This window comes from Lithobates pipiens, unplaced genomic scaffold, assembly GCF_037356315.1.
Source record: "Lithobates pipiens isolate NorthernLeopardFrog02 unplaced genomic scaffold, aLitPip1_a1.2 Scaffold_18, whole genome shotgun sequence".
Lineage (NCBI taxonomy): Eukaryota > Metazoa > Chordata > Amphibia > Anura > Ranidae > Lithobates > Lithobates pipiens.
The window spans coordinates 481,931,123-481,952,720 of NW_027507758.1; the positions used below are offsets into that span (position 1 = coordinate 481,931,123).

The window sequence follows — 21,598 nt, forward strand, 5'->3', positions numbered from 1 at the left end:
ACTTTCCAGAAAATTCTGGAAATTCATGAAATTTCTCCAGGATCCATAGACAAATTGGACATATAGTAGCGCTTCTTGGCTCTTTTATTAGCCCAGTATACAAAAGAGTGGCTCAGGATCCAAACATATCTTCTATTACCTAGAATTTAAAGAAAAAGAGCAGATCTGACATAAATCTGAAAACGTTGAGATTCCCATCTCCCCAACCGTTTGATTATTGCATCATCCAATCCCATCCTATCAGCTTCCATAGCTGCCCCGATCCTGAAAGAATGAGACGTAAATTTAAATTGATGCAAATTCAATTTTCTCAAGCAAGCCTTTAATATGTAATTGAATTGATACTGAGTAAGAGGGGACCCATCAGCATCTACCAAAAAATAAATAAATAAATAAATTCCCCTCTCCTATTGGCCTAACTGCCAGGTAACCATTTATGACTCTAACTGGACATATATCCTCATCTCCACATTGACTTAAAGGTACCCAACTGCCTTTTCCTAAAATATATGTTTTTTGACACAGGGATGAACAATTTGACCGAGACAATCACATTCTTTTTTAGTAAACCCACCATTACTTTTTTGTTTTTTGGCAGCAACTCAGATATTCTGAGAGCCCCAGAAAGGCTAGTACAAATGCAGTATTAAATAATATAGCCGTAATTTTTTAATTACAAATATTTTTAATTTGAAGAAAAAAGATAAACCGGCCATGATTTTGGAAATGTGACACAAATTGTAAATCCATTTTCATAGCAAAATTATACCACCCATTCCATGCGGTTGAGTACTCAACTCATGTATTTTCTGCCGCAGAGTGTCTTATCGCATTTGTAAGAACCTCTAAATTAGGCTCCACAGATTTTCTGGACACACATTACCTTCCTTGTACGCATTCTGCAGGAGTTGGTGAAACCGGTATACCTGAAATCGAGATAATGCATCCGCAATTTGATTCTCCTTCCCTGGGACGTGCCTGGCCTTTAACCAATTATTAAATTTAAGACAAAGAAACACTAAGAATCTTAGTAATTTGACCACTTGTGTAGATTTGGCTGACAAACAAATTCACAGCATATATGACCCCTTTATTATCCAAATTAATCAGGATTCTTTTATTTGCAAATTGCTCACCCCACATTTCTGTCGCAACCACTAAAGGGAAAAGCTCCCACACTACTATGCTTTTGGTGACTTTATTCGTCTCCCAACTCACAGGCCACTTACCACAGCACCAGTGAGTCTTCCAAATAGCTGCGAATCCATATGAGCCTGCAGCATCTGTATATAGCTGAAGGCCGGATGAGGACACAAATTGTTCCTGAAAAAATGATCTGCCATTGTATATATCAAAGGATTTAAACCAAACTGACAGGTCCTCCTTGAGGTCAACTGTCAATCTGATGTGGGAAAATGGTGATTTCATTCCTGACATGGTCAAGTACAAGAGCCACGAGAAGATTCTACCAACTGCCATAATCCTTGTCGCGAATGCCAGAAGGCCTAATAAAGATTGGAGTTCTTTTAATAACACTTTTTTACACCTAATCAACACTGAAATTAAAGATTTTAGATTCAGGTAACTGAAATATCAGATTAACAGTGTCAATCTTGACACCTAGGAATGCTATAATTGAGGAAGGAAAAACTGTTTTCTTGCTAGCTAGTGGGATACTGAAATGATGCGCTACCGCACTAAACAGATGTAACATAAAATAACAGACAGGAAATTGCGCTGGACCAATGAATAAAAAGTTGTCCAGGTAATGTAATATACCTTGGTAGCCAGATTGAAAAGCCACAATCCATTGGAGAAAGGTTGCAAATTTTTCAAAATATGCACAAGATATGGCACATCCCATAGGGAGGCACATATCAAAGTAGTATTTGACCTAAAAATACATACCCAAGGAGTTGAAAGCTACTGCCAATCGGTAGCAGCCTGAAGGCCGCCTTTATGTCTGCTTTCGCAAGCAACGCACCTTTCCCAAACTTCCTAATTTGCTGAATAGCCTCTTCAAATGTGCAATATGATACTGATGACATGCCAGCATCTATTTCATCATTTAACAAGCTACTTTTTGGGAATGATAAATGGTGGATTAGGCGAAAGGTATTTGGCTCTCTTTTTTTGGGTATGATGCCTAACGGCGATATGCTAAACGGTGAGAAAGGAGGGGAATCAAATGGACCTGCTATCCTACCTTCCTTAATTAACTTCTCTTTAACACTGTGTGCGTAAGTATCCACTGACTTTACATTTTTAACTGGCTCACACCCTTCACCCTGAAATACTGGTAAAGGGAAACCTTTGGAGAAACCTTCAATTAGGAACTTGGCTGTCTCCTGGTCTGGATATATGTCCAACCATTGCTGCATACTTGCTAGTTTCACTGGGGTGTGAGCTTTTTGCATAAATATCCCTCTGGGAGCTTTGAATATTGGAATTCCTTTTTGAAACACCTGATCAAAGGGTGGGGCCCAGAACTCATCATATTGAAACCATTCTAAACCCACAAAACTTTATACGCTTCTAGCACATGCTCCATGTGTTGAAACAGCTCGCTGCAATACTCCAGGTGCTTTTCACCTAGCACACTGGAGTATATTGCAAATGACTGACACCAATTATTAAAAGACCTCGCCACAGGTCTTCTCCTATCACCCTCATCTTTCTCATCTGATTTTTTATTTTTTTATTTCTATTGACAAATTCCTTTATTTTTTTATTTTTTTTAAGTGACAGAATATGTACAAATTGACCTTTCCATATTTTTTCCTTAGTCTGAGGAGTAAGGTGGTAACCTAATGGCGAGATCTCACATGGTAATGTCTCTTTAAAGCACACTTCTGGTACCGATGCGCTAGATATATTAATCTCAGCTGGTAATAGATATTGTGAATTAACATTAGCTGACTGATTGTTATTAACATTACCTATATTGCTTAAGCTGACAGAATGTCTATTTTGATTAGACCATACATTACAATAATTACTAGTTTAAATTGCAGGTGTATTCATAGTGTCAGCTAATCTGTTAATGGATTCCATAATGCTATTAAGTGTGTGCTAACTTACCTATACCGCCAGGGGGCGCTGGAGCATTTGTTATATCTGAAGCAGCATAATGCTGCTCTCTGTTGCCTCCAGTGGCCATCTGCGGGATGTCTGTGATACTCACACTGCTTGCAGCCGCATGCTGTGGTAATACTGGGCAGGGTTTGTCTCTCCTCACAACCGCAGACACTGCCTCTGTCCTCTGTATAGCTGACGCTCCTCTAGCCCACCCAGCACTGCCTCTGGGCGGCGATGGGGACCGGACTAGTGATGGACGAACGTTTCGCCCGGCGGTCGTTTCGCGGCGAATTTCCGACATTCGCGGTCCGCACGTTCGAACGCCTTTTTCCGTCGTTCGCCGCGGCGGACTTACGTGTTTAATGTATACAAGAACTTTAACCTTTGGTGACACGTTTATCATGTGATACAGGACAGCCAATTGAGACATGACAGCACATGGACACTTGGACATTCCCCCTAACCTATAAATACACCCGATCCGGTGGCCATTTTACATTCTTTCTTCTGTTACGATAGGGACAGGTTCCTGTGTGGAGTAGGGAGAGATAAACCACTAGCTATTTGGTACACAAAAGTTCTTTTCAGGACTGGTATAGGTGTTAGGTGTTGATAGGTTTGCTGTGCTGCTGATTCTTGCAGCAGCCTGAGTGTCTTTTGTTAGTTTAGAGAAAGGGAAAGGACGGTGTATGCTACAGGGACAGCCAGATTAGTCTTTCATCATCATCATCATCATCATCATCATTAGCTGTTACTATCAAGGTCCACAAAAGAGCTGTTCCAGTAACCACTAATCGTTCTCTTTTTTTGCCAATTTGTATAGGGACAGGAAGGAAGCAGTGTTGTCAGGCAGTGAGGGTAATTTTAAAGACTTGCTGTTATTATTAGTTCCACAAAGGTTCTTTTCAGGACTGGTATCAGTGGTACAGTAATAGGCTTGTACATGTATAATATTCTTTCTTCCAAATATAGAAAGGATATTATACTTGACTGCTGCCCTTCTGCTGCAGTCTGCTAAACATTCACAACTCACTTGTTCCACAAAAGTTCTTATAAGGACTGGTAACTTGGTATAGGGTGCTACGGTACATAGGCTTGAGTGCGGTACAGTCTGCTGTTCTGTAAGGACCGCTATCGGTCCACAATAGATAGGGTTGACGTGCACCACTGCTGACCGCTGCCCTATACTGCAGCAGTCCTTCAGCGGTATAGGGACTGACGTACAGTCTGCTCACTTCCTTGACCCAAAAAAGCACACCGTACTATATGCCCCTACCCTCCTCTTTGAAGAGGTTGAGCGGTGTCATATTTCTACTGGGGCTGCTTATGATATCCCTGTGCTGTGCTGACTTCCTCCTGGGGGTTCTTATTATGAAGGGATCACACTATCCCTGTGCTGTGCTGACTTCCTCCTGGGGGTTCTTATTATGAGGGGATCACACCATCCCTGTGCTGTGCTGACTTCCTCCTGGGGCTGCTTACGGTGCTGCTGTCAGTGCTGTATGTCACGGTGCTGCTGTCAGCGCTGTATGTCACGGTGCTGCTGTCAGCGCTGTATGTCACGGTGCTGCTGTCAGCGCTGTATGTCACGGTGCTGCTGTCAGCGCTGTATGTCACGGTGCTGCTGTCAGTGCTGTATGTCACGGTGCTGCTGTCAGCGCTGTATGTCACGGTGCTGCTGTCAGCGCTGTATGTCACGGTGCTGCTGTCAGCGCTGTATGTCACGGTGCTGCTGTCAGCGCTGTATGTCACGGTGCTGCTGTCAGCGCTGTATGTCACGGTGCTGCTGTCAGCGCTGTATGTCACGGTGCTGCTGTCAGCGCTGTATGTCACGGTGCTGCTGTCAGTGCTCTGTATTACGGTGCTGCTGTCAGATGCCTCTATCACGGTGCATGTGTCATTCCGGTATGTCACGCTGCTGGTGATCATCTCCTGCACCCTCTTCTTTGCCTACCCTGGTCCCTGACCTTCCCTCTCCTCCATTGCCTTCATTAGCTCCATAGTCCTGAATTGTTAGAACAATTTCCCAAATAAAATAAAAATGCTTGTAGTTATCGATCCCAAATTCACCTCATACATGTATTATGTCATTGTCCAGATGGTGGGACTACGTTTTACCCCCTAATAATTACCACGTGGCCGCAAATTCGACATGAAGGTTTGCAAAGTTCGCCTCCCATTGAAGTCAATGGGGCCCGCGGCGAACGTTCGGTTTCGCGAACGTTTGGGTCCGTTCGCATTTCGCTTTCGCGAAACGTCCCGTCGGAAGTTCGTCCATCACTAGACCGGACCCTCCTCTATATCTTTTCTCTCAAGCTGACCTGATGCTGCATAGTGGCTGCTGTTTTTTTCAGCCATGCTGTGCTGCTGTCTTCTCTGTCCTGTGACACCAGCAGCTGCGGAGACGGTTTATGGCAGCGGGTCCGGCGGTTTTGAATGTCATTAACAGCTGTTCTACCTCTGACTACAGGGGAATACCATCGGATACTGTACTGAATTTACCTCAGCCAAAACACTTTGCTCATTATCATTCTCTGCCGAAGCCAGTCATTTTCTAAGTCCTTCTTCTCCACCTTTATCCCCAGCTTTCTCCAACACTTGCCTCATTAAGGTTTTCATAGCCATGAATGAAGTACTTCAGGAGCCTGTTTTCACCTTCACTGAGCTTGTTGCAAAGCTTGTTGCACCTTCACTGCTTGGCTGGGAACAGGTGTGAGTGCACCTGTGAGAGATTCCTATATATAATAAGCCCCTTTCCAGAACATTCCCCATGGGTCACATGACCATTTAGGATATCACCAATAGCCTTGCAACCCTTAACCCCGCCCCCAGCCCAATTTGCCATTCTCTTAAAGGGACATTAACCCAAATACATTAACCTGTATATAGCCCTAAATATTTACACTATTGCTTCTATTCTCTTATTAATAAAGGGAGGGGCGACCGCATTCCCATGCTGTCGGGCTCAAAGCCTTAAGCCCTCCTATTTCATGGTTGTGGCATGGCCCTATTCACATGGATGGGGGGCATTTGGCGAAAGGAACTGCCTGAAAAATGCAACAATGTGGATAATTTTTGCTGTGTCACAGTACGTGTATATCCTCATGTTGCTGCCTTAGCAGCATATAGGGAACAGTTGGGAGAAGTAAAAAAGCCTCTCATCCACATGTTTTTATCACCTGTCCCTCCCTCCCAACCACAAGTGTAGACTATAAACACTATTTTAATAATTGATATATAAAATACCTCTGCGCCAACCAACCAAACAGGGAAAATGAAAAACTGCTGCAAACACTAGAGAGGAGCTTGACCTACTCCCTAAGAAATATTATTTAAAGATTTTAGTGTTGCGCAATGTACAAAAAAGTAGGCGGGGGGGAGGGGGAGAGAAAGAGAGAAAAAAGGGGGGGAAAAGAGGGGAAGGAATAGAGAGAGGGGTGAAGAGGATGTAGGGGATGGAGGGGCGAATAGGCAAGGGGACAAGGGGGTTGCAGATGGAAGAATACTAGAAAGAAAATAGAAATATGGATAATGACTCAATGTAAACAGTGCCTTTAAACTAGTAAAGTGCGTGATAGGCTAAATAAATTAAAAAATGTTAATATCAATCATAAGTAAATGCCTAAGCACATAAATAATAAAATCCAAAAGCTGTGCAAAACTGCAATATAATGTGCCAAGTGAATATATAAATGAAGTGACAGTCCAAGGTATGTAACCAAATTTCAACAATCTGCATACACTCACATAAGCACAATACCATGTGGCATGCCAAGTGAAAAAGAAAACAAATCTCAATAAATCCAATAAAAACACAAAATTAGTATTCCATGCAGTGCATTACATTGTGCAAATGATGCTAGCAGCAATACAGGACGTAACCATTGCAAGTGAAAAAATTAATAAAAAATAAATAAAACGAATAAAGTGCTAAATAGTCAATATGAACTATTCAAAAAATGTAAACGTGCAGTGTTCTAAAGGAAAAGTTCTTTGCTTCAGACTCCAGTGACACGTGCAAACATATAGGTGCAGTGACTTTTTCTTTCTGTCATCCAGTGAATGAACGGATGTGCCCTTACCTCACGGCTGTGAGGTTACAGCCTTATTGAAATAATGATGTATAGCTTGCTCCAATTCCTATGACCTTAGGGTAGGTGTGCCTCACAAAATAAGGAGATGGTAATCCATAGTGTAGTAGTTTAGAAGAAACCAATTTATTGAATTAAAATAACAGGGTACTCACATTGAGGAGTAAATATGTAAAGCGGTGTATAGAGCAACACATAGAGCAACGAACGGTGCGTTCCAGCGTCCTTCCTAGTGTCTCTCTCACTTCCTTCCTTGCGCATTCGTCACCGTCACGTGACTTCTTCAGGGAATGAGTAGAGAGAAAAGGATTGCCTTTTTATGCTAAAAATTAGTCATTACGGCGGCCATTTTCTTGTAGTCCGAAACCGGAAGTCTCGTGGCGGCCATTTTTTGTGAGTTATGTCGCCGGAAATAGACCGACAGGCATTGATTTGGAGGTTTTAATAGCATAAATTTGCTACGCCCAGGTTAGAGGAGCAGTGACACCAGGAGTCTACTCAAGCACCATAAATCTAATTGCATGTACAGCTTAGATCACAAATGTAAATAATTAAAAAGACATTTATATATATTGAAGAGAGGAACTATCAGAAAAAAGTCAAGTTAAAAAATCTACAGATATAAAATAAATAAAACGCGCAGGGATATATATATAATCTATAAAGTAAAATGGGGAGAAAATATATATGTTTACGTCAATGCGCACATACATAAATAAATAGTGAAAAATTGTCTAAATCAGCCCCTGCTTGTTAAAAAATATATTTTTGGGATTAAAACCTTAATAGTAAAAAGTGAGAAAGGTGAAGATAAAAAAAACTAGTAAAAAGCAAAGTTAAAACCAATATCTGGATAAAGTGAAAGGAGTCTAGTGAATGGTAGGTATATTTAAATTAAAAATCACTGATAAAACAATTCAGGTCAAAATCTATGTTTAACCCTTGAGGTGCAAAAGTGTCTAAGATAAAAATCCACTTCGATTCCAATTGGCTCAATGTTCTAACTTTATGGCCCCGCGCCAATGTTTAACGTAAGGTTCTATGCCCCAAAATTTCAGCTGGGATGGGTCCTTATTGTGGACAGAGGCAAAGTGTCTCGATACACTATGCTTGTCAAAACCTTTTGAAATGTTCTGCACGTGTTCCTTCAGGCGTACTCTCAGGGGTCTTTTTGTGCGGCCCACGTATTGGAGGCCGCAGTCACATTACAACACGTAGACCGCTCCCTCAGTATTGCAACTTATGAAATCCTTTATCTCATACGTGTTTCCAGTGGTTGTAGATGTAAAATCCTTCCTTTTCTTATTCTGGCATCCAGTTTTTAAACAAGCATTGCATCGTCTGCAAGGGAAAAAACCTTTTCCAGAGAAGAATGAAAAATTGTTTTTAGGGGGGTCTGGGATGTTTTTTACTACCTTATCCCCACCTTATGTTCCTTTAGAACACTGCACGTTTACATTTTTTGAATAGTTCATATTGATTATTTAGCACTTTATTCGTTTTATTTATTTTTTATAAATTTTTTTCACTTGCAATGGTTACGTCCTGTATTGCTGCTAGCATAATTTGCACAATGTAATGCACTGCATGGAATACTAATTTTGTGTTTTTATTGGATTTATTGAGATTTGTTTTCTTTTTCACTTGGCATGCCACATGGTATTGTGCTTATGTGAGTGTATGCAGATTGTTGAAATTTGGTTACATACCTTGGACTGTCACTTAATTTATATATTCACTTGGCACATTATATTGCAGTTTTGCACAGCTTTTGGATTTTATTATTTATGTGCTTAGGCATTTACTTATGATTGATTTTAACATTTTTTTATTTATTTAGCCTATCACGCACTTTACTAGTTTAAAGGCACTGTTTACATTGAGTCACTATCCATATTTCTATTTTCTTTCTAGTATTCTTCCATCTGCAACCCCCTTGTCCCCTTGCCTATTCGCCCCTCCATCACCTACTTCCTCTACACCCCTCTCTCTATTCCTTCCCCTCTTTTCCCCCCCTTTTTTCACTATTTTAATAAGTTTCATATACATGATAAATATTAAACCCTAAGTTTAGCCTAAAATACAAACATAAACATCAGCACGAGGGACACAACTCACATTTAGTAGAGTGTTTTGCCTTTTTTTTTCTACTTGTGATTTAGGCTAAAAATAGGCTATCAAATCAAAAAGTATAACTAAAAATTTATAAGGACATTACAAAAACACCTTCACCATTAATTGATGGCAAGTAAGGGTTAAACAGACATAACACTGATATGTGAATAAAGGCCATTTAACAATTATTGGCACCCAAGTCTCTATTCTTTTACAATAATAAAGAAAAAGTATGGCATTTGGTTATGATCTTTATTGCATTTCTTTATAAAATGCTGGCGAATAGTTAAAACAATATTTTTCATGGAAATTATCGCACTTGGCTTTAGATGGGTTGTAGTAGTTGTTTTCTAATAGACGATTATCTTTCCGTTTTATTTTTGCGACTCTTTTGGATTCGGCTTCACTTTTTTTAACTGGGTCTCATAGGTTGCCATTGTCTGACCGATCCATTCGAGGTAATAATGAACTTTAGTGTAGACTCCAAAATTATTCAGCCGTCCACAACCCTCTCCCCAACTCACAAGCCCAGTAAGGAACCAGGTATCACCAAATCTAGTCACCATGGGCCCCCCACTATCCCCAGTGCATGCATCCTTATTGTCTCCCAGGGTTCCTGCACATAGCATATTATCTGTTATTCTGCCACGCATAACTTCCGAACAGTTTTTTTGGGAGACTATAGGGACCTGTATGTAGCTAAGGACCATCGTGCGGTTGCGAAAGGTTTGATCCTGGTACCCCCAGCCAGTTACAATTGTCTCTGTGCCCTCTACTGTCAGGTTTGTTTCAGCAAGTCCATAGCTTGGTAGACAAATGGGCAGCACATATTTGTCATACACAGCTGCCTGGTTAAGACGCATAAGAGCAATGTCATTATTGACTGCCGCAGCGTCATATTTGGGATGAAGGATGACCTTGGTGACTGCAATTTGCTGCTCTGTGTCTTCCAGAATCCGGCGGTCATATTCACCTGTAATAAAATGTTTTTCAAGAATAAGAGAGGGTAGATATTAGAAATAACCTTTTTAGCTGGTATATAGCTATGATACCGTAATAATGACTACAACAATTTAAATACAGAAATATTTTTTTTTATTTCCAGTCTTTAAAGGAAGGCCACAGTTGTGTTAAAAAGTACCCACAAGTAAATGATGTAAATCTTTTCAAGATTTAAATTATTTTAGCTGATACTTTTGAATAGAGAGTCCACTAGCAAAAAACTGAAGTATAACAGTTTTAACAATATCTCTGGGTCAGTTTATTTTGTATGCACTAAGTTTGTAAAAATTAGTGAAGTGGTTTAATGACAAAATATTCTTCATCTTTTAATAATTTCAAATTCAATGTGCTCTAAAGCAATAACAGGGAAAATTCTTTATTTTATTTTTATTTTTTTAAATACATAGTTTGACAAATCCAACCCAACGACTGTTAGGCCAGCCATACATGTTTCAAATCTGGCCGAGATTCAAACTGTTAATGGGCAGGCTGAATGTACCAAGTTGATCGAGCAAGAAATTTGGGTACAAGCAGCCTGCTGAATTCTCTTGTGATTATAGCTAGCGGCTGCTATACCTGCTAGTGATAATCACTGTCTTCTCCCAGTGGGGATGGCTTCCACCACTCACCCCTGCCAGAAGACAATTGCTGATTACCCTGTCAACACTGCCTGTGTTGATGGGGGAATCGTGTGACTTTCTTTCCTGTAACTCATGGTGTATTGCCTGCCTTACAATTATATTGTAAAGGCCAGCGACCTCCCGTTGGATATACAGAACAAAATGCAAGGAAATCAAAATAAAGATTAAGACTTGCAGCCAAATATGTATATAAGACCTCTAAGGCCTGCTGCCAACCAGAGTCTGTTTCCCAATGCCATCTAATTTTTTTTATGGATTTAATCAAAAGAAAGGGTGAAAAGGGAAGAAAAAAAAAGGGAGGATGGGGAGAGAGGGGAAATGTGTCAAGGGGACGGACAAACCAGCAGACCCCTAACCAAGGCGTATGGTACAGAACCAACAATAACTCTCCCGTATCTAGCCAGTAATGCAGAGCAATGAGGTAAAATCTTCTATAGCATTTCTTTTATCGGTCAAATTGGTCTAAACGGAGGCTGTTCTAATAAAAATTTGTTTTATGAGGGGAAGTTAAAATTCTACAGATTGTCATAAGATCATATCTGGCATGTTGGCATGTTGCCATACTTCTTGGACAAGTTATGCCGTGTACACACGATCGGATTATCCGGCAGACTTGGTCCGGCAGACCAGAGTCCACCAGACAATCTGTCCATGTGTGGGCTCCGGCGGGATTCTTGACTCAAAATTGTCCACTGGACTCGGCAGTCCGGCGGACAATCCGCCCGCCTGTGTGCTAGTCCACTGGACTTTTTAAATGAACCACACACAGAGTAAAGTCCGTTCATTTTAACGTGACTTCAGGTCGATGGAACTAGTGAAGGAAGTTAATATCGCTGCTTCCTTTGGTGAGATTGACACCTTGCTAGCCCTGTCTCCTGGTATGGATTTAAAGGGGAACCCCTTACGCCAAAAAAATGGCATGGGGGGGCCCCCCAAAGTCCATACCAGACCCTTATCTGAGCACGCAGCCCGGCCAGTCAGGAAAGGGAGTGGGAACAATCAAGCACCCCCTCCCACCTCCTGAGCCGTACCAGGCCGTGTTCCCTTAACATGGGGGGGGCCCTTCGGACCTCCACTGTAAAGTCCGCCAGATAGTCTGATCGTGTGTATGTGGCATTATAAGCACAATACAAATAAATAGGTAGGATAAACAGGTACATACCGAGCCGTACGTAGTACTTTGCATTATTTGGAGCCCCTTTGAAGCAGTGTGCTGCGGTGAGGACCCAGTATGGGTGAATAAGAACTCCACCACAGAAAAACTTCTTAACATGGACAAGTAAAGCCTGAAATCACAAGAAAAAGCAGACAGTGCTTCTTAGTTGCAAATTTCAACCGTAGTGCTAAATCATTGTAGATACTAGCATAAACTCTCTGTTGAAGAAAGTAAAAAGCATCTACATTAATGAATACGTTTCGACTTTGAGATTAGAAAGAGGGACGCCATTTAGAAAAAAATAAGTAGGCAAAGGCTACACTCCAAATAAGCTCCCTGGTACTCAAAAATGATTGGGTAAACTTACAATACTTTTCACCATTACCTTTTGTCAATATTGCAACAATTAGTACATTAATAGTTAAGTTGGATAAAAGTTTAGTATAGTAAAAAAATTTAAAAAGGTTTATACATCAGACCACAAAGAGGGGCAACTGAGGAGGAAAGAGAGGAAGGTGGACATTCTTTCTAAATTAAGGAAAATTGGGAGCTATGTTAATAAAATGGTGGATATTCAAACAGTGGTGAGAAGTACAGTGCAGTAAAGCCCATCCATCAAATCTGGACTTCCGATATAGACACATGGGCAGCACATTGGAGGTGTGTCCTAGGCTGCCCCTTTTTTATTCAGAAAATATTACTGGAGATCAAGTAACAAATAGTGAGGATAGCTTTTTCTCTTCCCCCATCTCTTCTCTTTTTCTTTCTTTTGTCTTCCTTCTATGTTGGCATCTTTCTCTCTTTTGCTTTCTCTTAAAGCTAAACAAAGGTCAAAAATAAAATAAAAAATTAGACAATTGCAGAATGTACACTGAGCTGCACATCTGCAGGCCAGTTTACATTCCATCACGCTGCCTGGGTGCTGGGATGACTGCACTTCTGCGCATTCATGGGAGTGACATCATCCTACACTGGCCAATCAAGATGGCCAAAGACCGGCAGCTGGAAGAAGCCGGGAGAAGATGCTGGTGCAGGCAATGAACTTTGTTTGTCGGACCATTGGCACTTACAGTATCTCACAAAAGTGAGTACACCCCTCACATTTTTGTAAATATTTTATTATATCTTTTCATGTGACAACACTGAAAAATTGACACTTTGCTACAATGTAAAGTAGTGAGTGTACAGCTTGTATAACAGTGTAAATTTGCTGTCCCCTCAAAATAACTCACACCGATTAATGTCTAAACCACTGGCAACAAAAGTGAGTACACCCCTAAGTGAAAATGTCCAAATTGGGCCCAAAGTGTCAATGTTTTGTGTGGCCATCATTATTTTTCAGCACTACCTTACAGGTTGCTTCACAGGTTGCCACTGGAGTCATCTTCCACTCCTCCATGGGGACATCACAGAGCTGATGGATGTTAGAGACTTTGCGCTCCTCCACCTTTTATTTGAGGATGCTTCACAGATGCTCAATGGGGTTTAGGTCTGGAGACATGCTTAGCCAGTCCATCACCTTTACCCTCAGCTTCTTTAGCAAGGCAGTGATCATCTTGGTGATGTGTTTTGGTCATTATAATGTTGGAATACTGCCCTGCGGCCCAGCCCCTAAGGGAGGGGCTCATGTTATGCTTCAGTATGTCACAGTACATGCTGGCATTCATGGTTCCCTAAATGAACTGTAGCACCCCAGTGCTGACAGCACTCATGGAGCTCAGACCATGACACTCACAGCACCATGCTTGAATGTAGGCAAGACACATTCATGTATGTTCTTTGTACTCCTTACCTGGTTGCTGCCACACACCCTTAACACCATCTGAACCAAATCAGTTTATCTTGGTCTCATCAGACCACAGCAGGCCATGGTTCCAGTAATCTATGTCCTTACTCTGCTTGTCTTCAACAAACTGTTTGCGGGCTTTCTTGTGCATAATCTTTAGAAGAGGCTTCCTTTTGGGATGACAGCCATGCAGACCAATTTGATGCAGTGTGTGGTGTATCGTCTAAGAACTGACAGGCTGGTCCCCCACACCTTCAACCTCTGCAGCAATGCTGGCAGCACTCATACATCTGTTTCCCAAAGACAACCTCTGGATATGATGCTGAGCATGTGCACTCAACTTCTTTGGTCAAACATGGCGAGGTCTGTTCTGAGAGGAACCTGTCCTGTTAAACTGCTGTATGGTCTTGGCCACCGTGCTGGAGCTCAGTTTCAAGGTCTTGGCAATCTTCTTATAGCCTAGGCCAGTGATGGCGAACCTTGGCACCCCAGATGTTTTGGAACTGCATTTCCCATGATGCTCCACTAAACTGCAGAGTGCATGAGCATCATGGGAAATGTAGTTCCAAAACATCTAGGGGGCCAAGGTTCACCATCACTGGCCTAGGCCATCTTTATGTAGAGCAATAATTATTTTTTTCAAACCCTAAGAGAGTTCTTTGCCATGAGGTGCCATGTTGAACTTTCAGTGACCAGTATGAGAGAGTAAGAGAAATCACACCAAATTTAACACACTTGCTCCCCAATCACACTTGAGACCTTGTAACACTAATGCCACGTACACACGACCGGACATTTGGACAGCAAGAGTCCGTCGGACAATTCGATCTTGTGTGGGCTCCATCGGACCTTCGCTACTGGCTATGAACTTCCTTATTCTAGTCTGGTCGTACGTCATGACGTTCAAATCCGTCGGACTTTGGTGTGATTGTGTGTGGCCAAGTCTGTTCATTCGGAAAGTCTGTCAGAACTCCGACAGAAATCCGCCGAAAGTCCGTCGGACCTAGTCCCTCGAAAATTCCAGTCGTGTGTACGCGGCATAACAAGTCACATGACACCAGGGAGGGAAAATGGCTAATTGGGCCCAATTTGGACATTTTCACTTAGCGGTGTACTCACTTTTGTTGCCAGCGGTTTAGACATTAATGGCTGTGAGTTATTTTCAGGGGATGGCAAATTTACACAGTTATGCAAGCTGTACACTCACTACTTTACATTGTAGCAAAGGGTCATTTCTTCAGTGTTGTCACATGAAAAGATATAAAATATTTACAAAAATGTGAGAGGTGTGCTCACTTTTGTTAGATACTATATGTAAGCAGTTTTACCTTTTTTGTTCTGCTTTAAATCTGACTGCATGCTTCACACTCTTTGTTCTACTTCACCATGCTTTTGAGTCTTTAGCGTTAGAGATGACGCATCTAATGAATTTCAAGTCTGACACTGGTAGATTTGCTATTTTTTCTGGAAAATATACTAGCCTTACCATATTTTTAAGTATTATTTTCCTAATAATATTGCCAGCAAGTCAAAATTTTTACTGTACAGAGTGGTAAAATACTGGTCAGACACTAGAGGTTAAATGGGAGATAATGGTAGGAATTAATAAAAAGACTCTCAGATTAATCTTAACGGGTGCCACTGCCCTTAAAAACCAATCAGCTTCTAACTTTCATTTTTTTCCACACAGTTTAGAAAATTAATATTCTGAATGCCAGTTGAAACAAAATAGAGACAAATTGAATACTCCCCCATGTGTCACTGTTCTTACAGTGCGGCTTAACTCCCCTAGATAAAAGCAACTGGTGTATCAGTCCTCCCAATGACACTGCTTAGTGTCTAAGAAACCCAGGCAGCCTGCAAGACAACCCCAGGCACGTGCCCAATATACAGTTAAAGGGCTTTGCAATGCCACTAGACTGATCCCATTTTTTTCTGGCAAGGATACCACTAAACTAATCTCATTATAAGGATATTACTCACATTTATTTTTTAAAAGCTTTGCAGTCCTAAAGATCTGAATTCATGGGCCAGCACTAAAAAGTGGTCTATGGGTGCATATCAGTGCCACTGACCTTCTATTTTACCTTGTGCTGTCCTATCCAGTGAGATGAAATGTGTCCTAAATAAAACGTTGGGCACCTCAAACATCCAGAAGGAATAAATATACAAACAATCCATCAAATAACTTCCAATAACAATATAAACAATATATTATATATATACAGTGCATCTGGAAAGTATTCAGAGCGCTTCACTTTTTCCACATTTTGTTATGTTACAGCCTTATTCCAAAATGGATTAAATTCATTATTTTCCTCAAAATTCTACAAACAATACCCCATAATAGTTACATAGTTACATAGTTAGTAAGGTTGAATAAAGACACCAGTCCATCCAGTTCAACCTGAGTGTCTACAATTGTCCCTATCCCTGTACATTGCACACTCACATCAGTTTCTCCCCTCAGGGAGCCCACAATCCAAGGTCCCCATTCATATACTAGGGTCAATTTTGGACAGAAGCCAATTAACCTACCTGCATGTCTTTGGAGTGTGGGAGGAAACCGGAGTACCTGGAGGAAACCCACGCAGGCACAGGGAGAACATGCAACCTCCAGGCAGGTAGTGTCATGGTTGGGATATGAACCAGTGACCCTTCTTACTGCTAGGTGAGAGTGCTAACCACTACACCACTGTGCCGCCCTGACAATGTGAAAGAAGTTTGAAATCTTTACAAATTTATTTTAAAAAAACAAAAAAAACTTGGTGCATCGTATTTCCACTGATCATCCTTGAGATCAGGGGCATTGCTAGGTCTACAAAAGATCTTGGGCTAGAGCCCATAGCAGTGTAGTAAAGAAAGTCATAGACTTGGGTGGGTATACACATGTATATACAGTAATGTAGCGGCGACACTTTGGACAAGGTGTCCGCTATTTACAAATTATTATTTTTTTTCTCAGAACAGTAAAAGGGGTTCTGAGGGGTATTTGTGTAGGTTTAACTTTGACATCAGTTTGGCTGGGCTGTGTTAGAGTTCTGCCTGGTCATGTGTACAGTTAGGTGCACATGACAGGCCCAGAACCAGGCCTGGTCGGACGCTTTGGGTATCGGCGTTCCTCGGAGCCAATCAGTGGGTGCGTCTGGCCCCGCTGAGGAGTCTGGGGAAAGGTACTTAAGATGTTGAAATCACGTGTTTGGGGTTCGTTCGTGAGGGCAGAGCTGCCCGTTCCTGAGTCTGGACCGGGGTAGCCCCGCAACATGGTCCATTTGACTGACCCCATTAGACTCTCATGGTCTGGGGTAAGGATCCCTCTGTTCCCAAGTTTCGGAACCGGCTGGTCCGAGGTGCAGTAACTGAAGGAGGATTCAAGGCGTCCGGGTGTGCTCTCAACTTGGAGGGGCACCGCAGCTCGTGTAAGAGACTGGGGGAGGACTCTTCGTAGGAGGGCCAACAAGCTGGCATCCCAAGAAGTGGCTGGTTGCTGGGTTGTTAAGGACACTGACGAATCCACGTTTTCTAGTACTGCCAAAGGAGACGGAGAACATTCCAGGTACTGAGGAAAGGTTCCTACTCACTTTCGGTTGCAAGTTTATCCAAGGTCAGAGACTTTGCAAGTTCTGAATTAAAGTGCTGACTGCCATAATCTCTGGCTAGAGATTTGTTCAGCTTTGAAGTGCCCAGCTGCGAGTGGCTACACAGTGTTGGTCATCTTACTTCAAAAAAGTAATTAGTTAAGTTGCAAATTACTTCTCCCAAAAAGTTATTGCATTAGTAACTCGGTTACTACATTGGAAAAGTAATTAGTTACTCAGAAAAGTAACTGTGACGGGGGTGGCAGCGATGGTACTTGAGGGGGTGGCAGCAGTGGTACTTGAGGGGTGGCAGTGGTGTACTTGGGGGGGGGGGGTGGCAGTGGTGGTGGTGTACAGTACTTGGGGGGGTGGCAGCGGTGGCACTGGGGGGGTGGCAGCAGTGGTGGTGCCATCCTCTCCCACCACCACCTCTGCCTCTTACTGATCCCATCCCCCACCACCGATCTCATCCCTACCGTATCCCCCCCATCACCTCTGTTGTAGAAGTGATGGTGGGTGGGTAGGGATAGGATCAGAAAGAAGCAGAGGTGGTGGAGGACTTGGGATGGATCGATTGCACTGCAATTCGAATTGTCAGACAGTCACTTACTTTAATGCCTCCGGGGCAGTAGATGTAATTGCGTTAACGCCGCCCAAGTAATGGGAACTGAGTTACCATGAGGGGAAGAGTAATCAGTTAGATTACTCGTTACCCTCTAAAGTAACTGCGTTAAGTAACTCTGTTTATTTTAACTGAGTTACTTAAATCACTGTGGCTACTCTCTGGGTTGTATTAGAGACTTTCTAAAGATTAGCAGTTCAAGGTGCCTGAGTTTATTCACCCTTGCCCTCTGTTCCCATATGAGACTGTGTTTGTTGGATGTTACCCCTGCAAATAAAAACCTTTCTAAAGGACTTTTATGGTGTCAGCGTCCAAAGTCATTGGGTACTAACCCTGGGAACCCCTAGACATGGAAGAACAAGCCAAGCTGAGGTAAACGGTAAGCTCTTCCCCTTGGGGACTCCTGCAGAGTCTGAGGCCCCAGATTCGGGCTATAGCCCCAAAAGTCACTCCCTAACAACGCCACTGATTGAGATGTTTCTACAACTTGATTGGAGTCCATATCTGTGTAGCACTAACCCCCGAAGGAGCTGCTGGTTATTTTCGGGCTTACCGTTACCTTCCACTTCTTCTTGTGGCACGTTTAGGGGATGTCCCGTGGTAGGTGACCCAGTAACTTGAGACTGACAATAGATCCAGTTGAATGGATTTTATTTGCAAACTTCAACCATTGAACAATCTTTTAACTTGGGATCAGAAGGTTGGAAAGGAAAGTTCAGGTACTCTCAATGTCAAAGTCAAAAACGTTAAAGAGCTTGCTTACTTTGACTGCATCCAGGGAATAGCCATTCGCAGCTGGATGAACAATCAGGTTGGACAGTCCCTCTCGCACAAGGCCTAGCAGCCAACAAGGTGCTTACTCAGGAACAAAGTCTCCATCACCGACGTTGTTGCAGAACACACAGGAAACTAAGCTGTAAAACACTTGTAGGATAACTGGATCTTTCAGCCAGCTTGGTGATATCCACAAGACCAGATTCTCTCAGTTACTTCAGCCCTTCCAGGCTCTTGTTAAGAAAACCAAACTCACACGTGGATATCTTCTAAAGAGTCCTCCCCTGGAATGCTTGAAGTTCAATGGGTCTCTCCCAAAATGGAGACAGCACCCAACCACCTCAGAATCCTTCTTTAGTTTCTCTGCCTCTGGATAGCCAGCTCCAAGACATCAGAGTCAGGTGGATCCACACCCCAGGCCATAGCCTTCCTGGGGGCTGGTCAGGAGGACCAGGACCAAGTACTCAACACTTCATACTGGACCGGAACCCATAACCACATGACGTCCGTGTCTTAAATACCCTCTCCCAGAGAGAACAGCAAGATGGCCACTCCCATTGACCTGACTCCAAACAAGAGTAACTTAAGCGCCTGACCAGACCATAGTTCCCCGCCTGCCACAAGAGACAGCGCCCCCTGTGGCCAGGCTGAACATCTCACAGCCCAGTCAGACTGACACAGAAGTCAAATTTAGGCAAATAGACCCAAACCAAACTGTGGTTTGGGCAAAGTTAAGTTTTGAAAAACACATAGCGTATGCTCTTCAGGAGCCCGGCGCTACATCTGGTAAATTTAGTTGATTGGACATGATTTGGAAAGGCACAAACCTGTCTATATAAAGGTTTCACAGTTAACAGTGCATTTCAGAGCACAAACCAAGCCATGAAGACCAAGAAATTGTCTGTAGACCTCTGAGACAGGATTGTATCGGGGTACAGATCTGGGGAAAGGCACAGAATTTTTTTGCAGCATTGAGCACAGTGCCCCTCCATCATCCATAAATGGAAAAAGTTTGGAACCACCAGGACTCTTCCTTGAGCGGGCAAAACTGAGCGATTGGGGGAGAAGGGCCTTAGTTAGGGAGGTGACCAAGAACCCGATGGTCACTCTGACAGAGTTCCAGCATTTCTCTGTGGAGACAGGAGAACCTTCCAGAAGAACAACCATCTCTGCAGCACTCCACAAATCATGCCTGCATGGTAGAGTGGCCAGACGGAAGCCAGCAAAAAGTACATGACAGCCCACCTGGAATTTGTCAAAAGGCACCTGAAGGACTCTCAGACCATGAGAAACAAAAAATTCTCTAGTCTGATGAAACAAAGATTGAACACTTTGGCCTTAATGGCTAGTATCATGTCTGGAGGAAACCAGGCACCGCTCATCACCTGGCTAATACCATCCCTACAGTAAAGCATTGTGGTGGCAGAATTATGCTGTGGTGATGCTTTTCTGCAGCAGAAACTGGAAGACTAGTCAGGATAGAGGGAAAGATGAATGAGGCAATGTATAGAGACATCCTTGATGAAAACCTGCTACAGAGCGCTCCGGACCTCAGACTGGGGAGAAGATTAATCTTCCAACAGGAAAATGACCCTAAGCACACAACCAAGATAACAAAGGAGTGGCCATGGGACTTTAAATGTCTGTGAATGTCCTTGAGTGACTCAGCCAGAGCCCACACTTGAACCCGATTGAACATCTCTGAAGAGATATGAAAATGTCTCTGCACCGACGATACCCATTCAACTTGATAGCACTTGATAGGTCCTGCAAAGAAGAATGGGAAAACTGCCCAAAAATAGGTGTGCCAAGTTTGAAGCATCATACTCAAAAAGAATTGAGACTATAATTGGTGCCTAAGGGCTTTCCACAAAATATTGAGTAAAGGCTGTGAATACTTATGTACATGTAATTTTTTTCGTTTTTTATCTTTAAAACATTTGCAAAGATTTCAAATTTATTTCACGTTGTCATTAGAAAGTAATGTTTGTAGAATTTTGAGGAAAATAATGAATCCATTTTGGAATAAGGTTGGAATAAGGTTGAAACATAACAAAATGTGGAAAAAGGGAAGCATTGTGAATACTTTCTGGATGCACTATGGGTATTTACATATATACACACACACACATACAGTGGATATAAAAAGTAAATTTCTTTCAAATATTCCACCTGAGCGTGGACACAAGTGGACCACAACATCCGGACCACAACTAATGCCGTGTATACACGACCAGACTTTGACAGCAAAGGTCCGACGGAACGAATCCATTCAATCGTGTGTGGGTTTCATCGGTTCTTTGCTGTGGGTGACCACATTGTCCAAATAAGCGATGTGGTCTCAAAGTTTTGTCCATCCTTTGTTGGAATGATGCAGGGGCCCCATGCAGACCAAAATGCATCTGCTTGTACTGAAATGAGCCCTCAGGAGTGAAAAAGGCAGTCTTCTGCTTGGCTGATTCAGTTAGGGGTATTTGCCAATAGCCTTTCGTTAAGTTTAGGGTTGTTATGTAGCGGGCCTGTCCCAACCTGTCCACGCGTTTGTCAACCCTAGGCATCGGGTATGCATCAAACATAGACACATTGTTGAGTTTCCTAAAGTCATTACAAAACCTCATGGTGCCATCGGGTTTTGGGACCAGCACTATGGGGCTCGTCCAAATCACTGTGGGACTCTTCTATCACATCCAACTCTAACATATTTTTGATTTCCTTCGTGGCTACCTCACGCCTGGCCTCTGGGATTCTATATGGC

At 42.5% G+C, this 21,598-nt stretch overlaps 1 protein-coding gene across 1 annotated transcript in view; it reads right to left on the reverse strand.

The window, feature by feature from the left end:
* Window positions 1-9,522: 9,522 nt before the first annotated feature.
* Window positions 9,523-21,598, reverse strand: part of PROC (protein C, inactivator of coagulation factors Va and VIIIa) — a 106,437-nt gene continuing 94,361 nt past the window's right edge. Inside the window, exons 8-9 of the mRNA XM_077488418.1 lie at window positions 12,090-12,213; window positions 9,523-10,257 (exon numbers count right to left, since the gene is read on the reverse strand). Of these exons, the coding sequence (XP_077344544.1) occupies window positions 9,659-10,257; window positions 12,090-12,213 (723 nt within the window). The 3' untranslated portion in view covers window positions 9,523-9,658. The remainder of the gene's footprint in view (window positions 10,258-12,089; window positions 12,214-21,598) is intronic.